This window comes from Tupaia chinensis, unplaced genomic scaffold, assembly GCF_000334495.1.
Source record: "Tupaia chinensis unplaced genomic scaffold, TupChi_1.0 Scaffold143574_1, whole genome shotgun sequence".
NCBI classification, from domain to species: domain Eukaryota; kingdom Metazoa; phylum Chordata; class Mammalia; order Scandentia; family Tupaiidae; genus Tupaia; species Tupaia belangeri.
Window position 1 is genome coordinate 588,348 of NW_006203419.1, and position 7,832 is coordinate 596,179.

Genomic DNA, 7,832 nt, shown 5'->3' on the forward strand with positions numbered 1-7,832 from the left:
CCCCGCCCCCCCCCCCCGGGGGGATGATTTCTTGCTTTCTGTCTCTGTCTGGTGAGCGCACATGCCCTATAGCAAAAGCCTCTCAAAAAAAAAAGAAAAAAAAAAATTCTACCCCTCTTGGGACCAGCAGTTGGTGTAATGGTTATGTCGCTGGACTCTCATGTAGTCAACCACGATTCGAGTCCCAGACCCGGTGGCTTAAACTCACACCATGCGCATGCATGCCCAAGATCCTGAGAGAATGGAGAAGGGATAGCAGAGTGACCATCCCCCCTGAGGGGTGATTTCTCTCTTTTTGTTTCTCTGTCTCTGTCTTTCTGGTGAGCACACCTTACAGCAAAAAACTCTCAAAAAAAAAAAAAAAAATTCTACCCCTCTAATTAGTTGGTCTTTCTGGTAACTGCTCCCCCACAGAGGCTATCTAGGGGCCCTACCTTAAGTCACCACATTAACATGAACTCAGGTGTTATCAAATGAACTTGTTATGAAAAATAAAAGAAACCAAGAACAAAAACTTCATGTAGTTTATATGTGAATCCTAAATCTGCAGAATCCTTCAAGAATGGTTCTAAGTGGCTGAGTCTAAATTCAGAAGGTTGTCTAGCAGTAATCTGCTAACTGGAGTTACTTATGTACTGTGTCCCTGGAAAAAAAGAAACACAAGCCAAACCTTTGGATTTTTGTTTCTGAACCAATGAGCCTGAAACTTGTAACAACCAATCAGGACTGAACTGAGTGTGAATCCTTCATTTGCCTAAAGGACCAGAGTAGAACTTGGTCGGGACCTCTATAAAAGAAACAATCAACACCCGTCTTTGTGGCAAATTCTATGCCTTTTATGCTAAAGGTTCATCTTCCTCATTTGTAAACTTACCAAAACAAAGTCTGCCCTGTCCAATTTTCTTTTCAGGAAATTTTGTTGATACCTATTAACTACAGATATATACCTAGGAGTACAATTGCTGGGTCTTATGGTAATGCTTAGCTTTCAGGAATGGCCAAACTGATCTACACAGCAATTGCACCATTTTACCCTTTTACAATGCGTAGGAGTTCCTGTGTATCATTAAAGCCAGCCTAGTGAATGTGAAGTTAGGTATCTCATTGTGTTTCTGATTTGCATTTCCTGTAAAGTTAACAGTGTTGAAAATTTGTTGGGGACCAGCAGTTAGCTTAATGGTTATGTCGCTGGATTCCCATGTAGTCGACCACGGTTTGCGTCCTGGACCTGGTGACTTAAAACTCACACCGGGGGGAACCAGCAGTTGGCGTAATGGCTGTGTCGCTGGACTCCCACATGGTCGACCACAGTTCGTGTCCCGGACCCGGTGGCTTAAAACTCACACCGGGCGCGTGTGCGTGCGTGCCCAAGATCCCAAGAGGAGAATGGAGGAGAAGGGATTGTGGTGTGACCATCCCCCTTGGGGGGGTGATTTCTTGCTTTCTGTCTCTCTGTCTCTGGTGAACACACATGCCCTACAGCAAAAACCTCTCCAAAAAAACACAAAAAACAAAAACAAAATTTGTCATGTGTCTCTTGGCCATTCAATTATTCTCCCTGGAGAAATGCCTACTCAAGCCTCGTTAATTGGCTTATCTTTTTATTGTTAAATTTTAAGTTTTCAACCTAGTCTGGATTTTTTTTTTTTAAGCTTTTTTTGGGGGGAGAGGTTTTTGCTATAGGGCACTTGCACTTGCCAGAGACAGAGAGACAGAAAGCAAGAAATCAACCCCCAGGGGGGATGGCCATGCCACAATCCCTTCTCATCTTCAGATCTTGGGCACGTACGCACACGCGCCCAGCGTGAGTTCTAAGCCACCGGGTCCAGGACACGAACCGCTGTCAACTACATGGGAGTCAAGCAACATAGCCATTAACCTAACTGCTGGTCCCAGGATTTTTATTTTTAATGGAGCGATTTTTTGGGCTATAGGGCGTCTGTGCTTGCCAGACAGAAACAGAAAGTGAGAGATCGCCTCCTCAGGAGGGATAGCCACACAATCCTTTTTCTATTCTCCTCCTGGGATCTTGGGCATGCACGCACACATGCCCAGTGTTGAGTTTCAAGCCTCTGGGTCTGGGACTCAAACAGCAGTTGGCCATGTGAGAGCCCAGCAACATAACCATTATAGTTTGCTGGTCCCCATAGTCTGGATATTATGCCCATGTAAAGTATGTAATTTGCAGACCTTCTGTCCTCTTTTCATTCTTCCTCACATTGTTTAATGCACAGGTTTTAAATTTTGACGTCCTATTTACCTACTTTTCCTTTTGTTGCTTATGCTTTCAGTGTCAGATCTAAGAATTCATCACCAAATCCAAGGTCATGATTCACCTATGTTTTATTAGTTCTATAGCTTTCTTAAATTCAGATTAATCTATGTTGAGTTAATGACATACAGACTCCAACTTCATTCTTTTGGATGTAATATCCAATTGTGCTAGCATTACTAGTTGGAGAAACCTCTTTTAATGATGGTTCTAACCTCCTTAAAATCAATTAGCCATATATGTAAAGATTTCTGGACTCTCAAGTCTACCCATTGGCCTCTACACCTTTATCTCAGTACCATTTTTTTTTTTTTTTCTTTTTGAGAGATTTTTGCTAAAGGGCTCATTCACAGGCAAGACAGACAGAAAGTGAGAACTTACCCCCCAGGGGGAACGGCCACACCACAATCCTTTCTCCATTCTCCTCTCAGGATTTTGGCACACATACACATACACGTCTAATGTGACTTTAAGCTGCTGGGTCCAATACTCTAACCACAATCAACTACATGGGAGTCCAGTGAAGTAACCACTGTACCATCTGCTGGTCCCTCAGTACTGGTTCTTATTACAGTGTCATTGAAGTATGTTTTGTAATCAGCCGTATGGGATTTCCAATTGTTCTTATTTTAAGATTGTTATTGGGAATACATTGCAGCTTCATATAAACTTAAAGATCTGCTCCTCCATTTCTGAAAAAAGACTGCTAGAATTTTCATAGGGATTGCACTCTGTTTGGGGAGTACTATTATCTCAGCAATACTAAATTCTCCAATTCATGAACATATCTTCCTCTATTTATTTAAGTTTCTTTCAGAATTCTTGTAGTCTTCAGCATACAAGTATTTTGCCTCCTTGATTTGACTGTTACATAAGTATTTTAGTATTCCTTGGTCTCCAGCATTTAGCTCATTTAAGAATCCTTTAGTTTGATTCCTAGATATTTTATTCTTTTCTTATCCAAATAAAATTCTTAGTTTCCTTTTCGGATTGTTGCTGGATTTTTTCCTTCTACTAATGTGGTATATCCCACTGATTGATTTTAAGCTGAACTATCCTTTACTCCTGGAGAAACTCATTAACACTCTAATTATACCCCACTTGTCTTTCAATTTACTCATTAACATCTTCACATTTAGAATAATCTTCCGCCTTTGTGATAACTTAGTAATGGAGTGTTCATCTCTAATTTCTGTACCCTTAAGGCTTAACATACTAAATACCAGTCAAAAAAATTGAGATCCACAATCAAAAAATTCTATTAGATTATATGTTTAAATTTTCCTTTTTAATGTTTCATACTTTTGTGGTTACAAAGAATATGATAATCTAAGTACTGCTAAAGAAGCTATTTCGATGAGTGCCTTCCAAAAATGGTATGCAAATTCATACCCCTCAACAACAGTATACAAAGGGGCTTCAAAAAGTTCATGGAGAAACAAAGATACTAGTCATTTTCTATAAACTTTTGGATGACCTTCCCATAAGTGTTTATGCCAACAAGCTGTAGAGTTGGTTATATGAAAATGTCTCACTGTAATCCAATTTTCTAATTCTCTTGTATATGAATTTATATATTAGGTGCAAATGTATATCTGGATGTTTTATGGAATCAGCTAAGATTAGGGCTATTTTTCTCCAAGGAAACTCTTACCTCTATTAAGCACTCGGTATACCAAATATTTTTCTAAAAATAAATATATACATCAGGTGCACTTAGAGTATTTTAAGAGTTTATTATAAACCAGTTTCATAGGCCACAAGGAAATAAAAGGACTATGTACAGCCTTACGGGAAACAGGCAGGGAGCTGAGGAGGGCCAAGATGAGTCTAGGGCCTTGGTGGGCGCATTCCCGGGGGAGGGGGCCCTGTAAGGGAAACCAGACAATCCGGTGAGACTCCACGAACAACAGCATAACAAACAAACAGGTCTGTGGTAACATGGCCCTGGGGAATCGGGCCCACGCCTCTGTGGAGCTACTTCCATAACTCTGTGGCCAAGGGTCAAAGAAGGCCTGAAGTAAGAGTAAGAAGTTTAGTCAGTGCCTGATCTGCAACTCAAATCCCCAGCCCTGCCCCCAGCCTCCCACGCCCTGCAGTATCAAGTGATAAGAGGGATGCACATGATATATGTGCTAACAGGGCACTTCTCTGAGACTATCCAGGTTCCTATGCCTATAAAATCCATAAGTGAAAAACCCTAACTAGAGACACAGGAATCACCACGTTTGGCCATGGCTTATCTTATAAGCCACTAGGGCTTGGTGGAAGTAACACTGGGCCAAAAATAAGGACTGAGTTCTCTCTTCTTAGCCACACATGGACTGATCTCAGCATTTCTCAAACTGGAGTTAAATAGCAATACACAATACAGCATAGAAAAGCCTAGACCCCTCTTAATTACTAGACATTGTCAAATTAAAGGGCTAAAGACTATCTCATAACCTTTGTTGAGGAAGCCTCAAAATGCACAATTTTACAACTATACTCCCTGCAAGGCTGCTCTACCTGTTCTAAAAGGGGTAATAAGGTAAATTTACAAAATGCTTATTCCCACTTCCCTGTTCTTTTTCAGAGGATGTTATCCTCCAGTTTACTTCCCTAGGCTCAAGGCCTAAAAGCCCTGGAGATAAAGTCTAAATCCCATCTTCCCTCCATTCCCCCAGGCTCTAGGAAAGGAAGCCAAAGCCATGTCCTAAAGGCACTTACCTCGCATCCCCGGGGGAGGGGGCCGCATCCCCGGAGGGGGCATGCCCATTGGAGTCCCTCTTCCAGGGGGGATCCCCATTGGGGGACCCATGGGAGGCCTCATACCAGGAGGCGGGCCCATCATGCCTGCAAGAGAAAAGCCCCAAAATATAGCTCACAAGTCTGTCCTGAAAAGACAGCAGGAAACACACAAAGCTGGCCACCAATTTCTGAGACAGTGGACCATTCCATCCTCTCATTCTCTCCAGGTAAAATGGCACTTGAGCTAAAGTACTGGGGCTCCCAGTGGCTCATGGCCAGTTCTACAGTCAGTCAGCCAGGCTGGATCTCAGAGTAATCCTGCTTAATTATACAAACTCATCATCAGTTTCAGTCAACATTGTCTCATCATGAATCCAGCTAAGGAAGGCATCGTGTATCAATCAGCACTAATATCCTTATGGTTTCCTCACCTGGAGGAGGTGCCGCTCGGCCCATAGGTGGGGGAGGACCCCCACGGCCGGGTGGATACTGAGTTGGGGCCCCTGCTATACTTGCTGTGGCGGCAGCTGCAGCAGCTGCAACAGTGCCTCTCCCCTGTGGAGTCATCACCTGAGAGGATACAAGAAGAGTTATGCAGAGTTATGCAGACAGTACAGTTCAATCAATGCAGCTTCCCACTCTTTACCAACATGGTAAAGAAACAGCAAGCATCAAATCGCCTAATGCTACAGACTTCCTATCTAAATACACATCAAGAAAGATGGAGCTTGAATGCCCAATTCCCATCTTCTAAGCTGGAACTTAAGAATGCCAATTTGACTTAGAGAAGGCACCTCTATTTTTAAATATGACCGAAGGCAGGTTTTAAGAGAGTGTATCTCGGATGTCATGGAAATATTTTGCTCAACTACAATAATCTAAAATACCTTTTGTGTGACTCTCTTTTAATAGTATTAATATAATTTACAATGGTGAGTTTTCCCTTTCGATTGTTTCCACATTTAAGGCAGTGAAACGCTGATAGTCTGACAATCATAGGTTGGTCATTTGGGACTTCACCCAAACTGTAGACCCTCCCTTGAAGCTGGTACACCCTCCAGAAGCTGGTGCCCCTTCTCCCAACTGCTCACCTGTTGGGATGGACCACCAACCCCACGGACTGGGCCAGCAAGTCCTGCAGGAGCCTGGGGCATAGGAACACCAGCTGGAATTCCCCTGCCAGCAGCCCTGCCGATGCCTGGACCTCCAGCAGCTCCAGCAAGTGGCACGCGAGCAATGCCAGTCTGAAAAATAGACACATGCATTAAAAATGCTCAGTGATCTAGACAGAGGTGTATGTTAGAAAACCATTACCAGGAGAGGCCCCTAGGGCATCAAAACAGCTTATGAATACCACCTGTCCAAATGTACTAACACCATTCTGTCTCCATCCAAGATTATGTGTCTAGCTGTCATCCCTGAGGTAGGTGAGAACTGAAAAGAGTGTCTAGAGAACATGCCAAAACTCAACCATCTATGAAAATTAAACCCAGAGCAAAGGGCCAGAGTTCACTCAGAAAGATTCGGTAGACAAGAATATTTGGCCTGGGACCAGTATTTAGTGTAATGGCTATGTCGCTGGACTCCTATGTAATCAATCACAGTTCAAGTCCCGGGCCCGGTGGCTTAAACTCACACCGGGCGCATGTGCATGCATGCCCAAGATCCTGAGAGGAGAATGGAGGAGAAGGGATTGTGGCGTGGCCATCCCCCCCCGGGGGGTGATTTCTCGCTTTCTCTCTGTCTCACTCTGTCTTCCTGGCGAGCGCATGCGTCCTATAGCAAAAACCTCTCAAAAAAAAAAAAAAAAAAAAAAACAGTATTTAGCCCGTACCATGGCTTTAACCCCCATTCCAAAACTCATGTTGAAATTTAATTACCAATGTAAAGGAATTGGGAGGTGGGGACTTTAAGAGGTGATTATGTCTGCCCTCATGGGTAGAATAATGCTGTTATCAAGGGAGTGGGGCCAGCCCCATTATCTCACATGCTTGCCATTCTGCCAAGGGATGATCCTTCCTAGATATCATTGGTATGCTCTTGGGACTTTCTAGCCTCCAGAACCATAAGTAAAATAAACCTCTATTGTTTATAATTTACCCAGTGTGTAGAACTGTTATAAAAGCAGCAAGCAGACTAAAATAATCTAGCATCCACAAGATCTAGTCCCAGAAAATTCTCGTCTACTAGATGACAGTAGGCAAATAATCCCATAATTCTTAGTTTCCTCATCTGCAAATCATGATCATAGTCACAAAGGTTTACAAAGGGCTACATTAAAGCAGCTGACTCTTCTGGAAGTAGGTACTGAGAGTTATAAGTATACATATGCCCTGAACAAAAGTAATGGTAACATCTCTTGCAGGCACTTAGAATAAGCTGCATAGTCCAAAAAAGAAAGAAATGACTAGGACACATTACTCTGTAACCATAAAAGAGTATCTTTATAGAACAATTGGGAAAATTATTTTACAATGTAAGTGAAAAAGCAGTACACCCTCAAAGATCTACAAATAGAACTACCATTTGATCCAGCAATTCCACTCTCGGGTTTCTACCCCAAATGTTCACAAACAGACAAATAGATTGAGAAAAGTGTGGCACACATACGCTGTGGACTACTCCTCAGCAATAAAAAACAAGTCCCTGGCATTTGATAGAAAATGAAAGAATATGGAAGATTTACAGCTGAGTGAAGCAAGTCAGGCTATAAAAGAGACATTGTATGTCTCCACTTAATATATACCGACTGTCCCCACTCTATAATGGAAACTGAAAGATTAGAGGATATAGAAGCATGGAAAATGGTTAGGGATAATGGAGATAGTGT

At 42.5% G+C, this 7,832-nt stretch overlaps 1 protein-coding gene across 2 annotated transcripts in view; it reads right to left on the reverse strand.

The window, feature by feature from the left end:
- Positions 1-3,988: 3,988 nt before the first annotated feature.
- The window catches only part of SNRPB (small nuclear ribonucleoprotein polypeptides B and B1), a 10,160-nt gene continuing 6,316 nt past the window's right edge, over positions 3,989-7,832 (reverse strand). Inside the window, exons 4-7 of one of the 2 annotated variants that reach the window (XM_006163929.3) lie at positions 6,094-6,246; positions 5,434-5,572; positions 4,982-5,107; positions 3,989-4,140 (exon numbers count right to left, since the gene is read on the reverse strand). In XM_006163929.3, the coding sequence (XP_006163991.1) occupies positions 4,103-4,140; positions 4,982-5,107; positions 5,434-5,572; positions 6,094-6,246 (456 nt within the window). In that variant the 3' untranslated portion in view covers positions 3,989-4,102. Of the gene's footprint in view, positions 4,288-4,981; positions 5,108-5,433; positions 5,573-6,093; positions 6,247-7,832 lie in introns of both variants that reach the window. The other variant, XM_006163930.3, reaches the window with a different exon arrangement.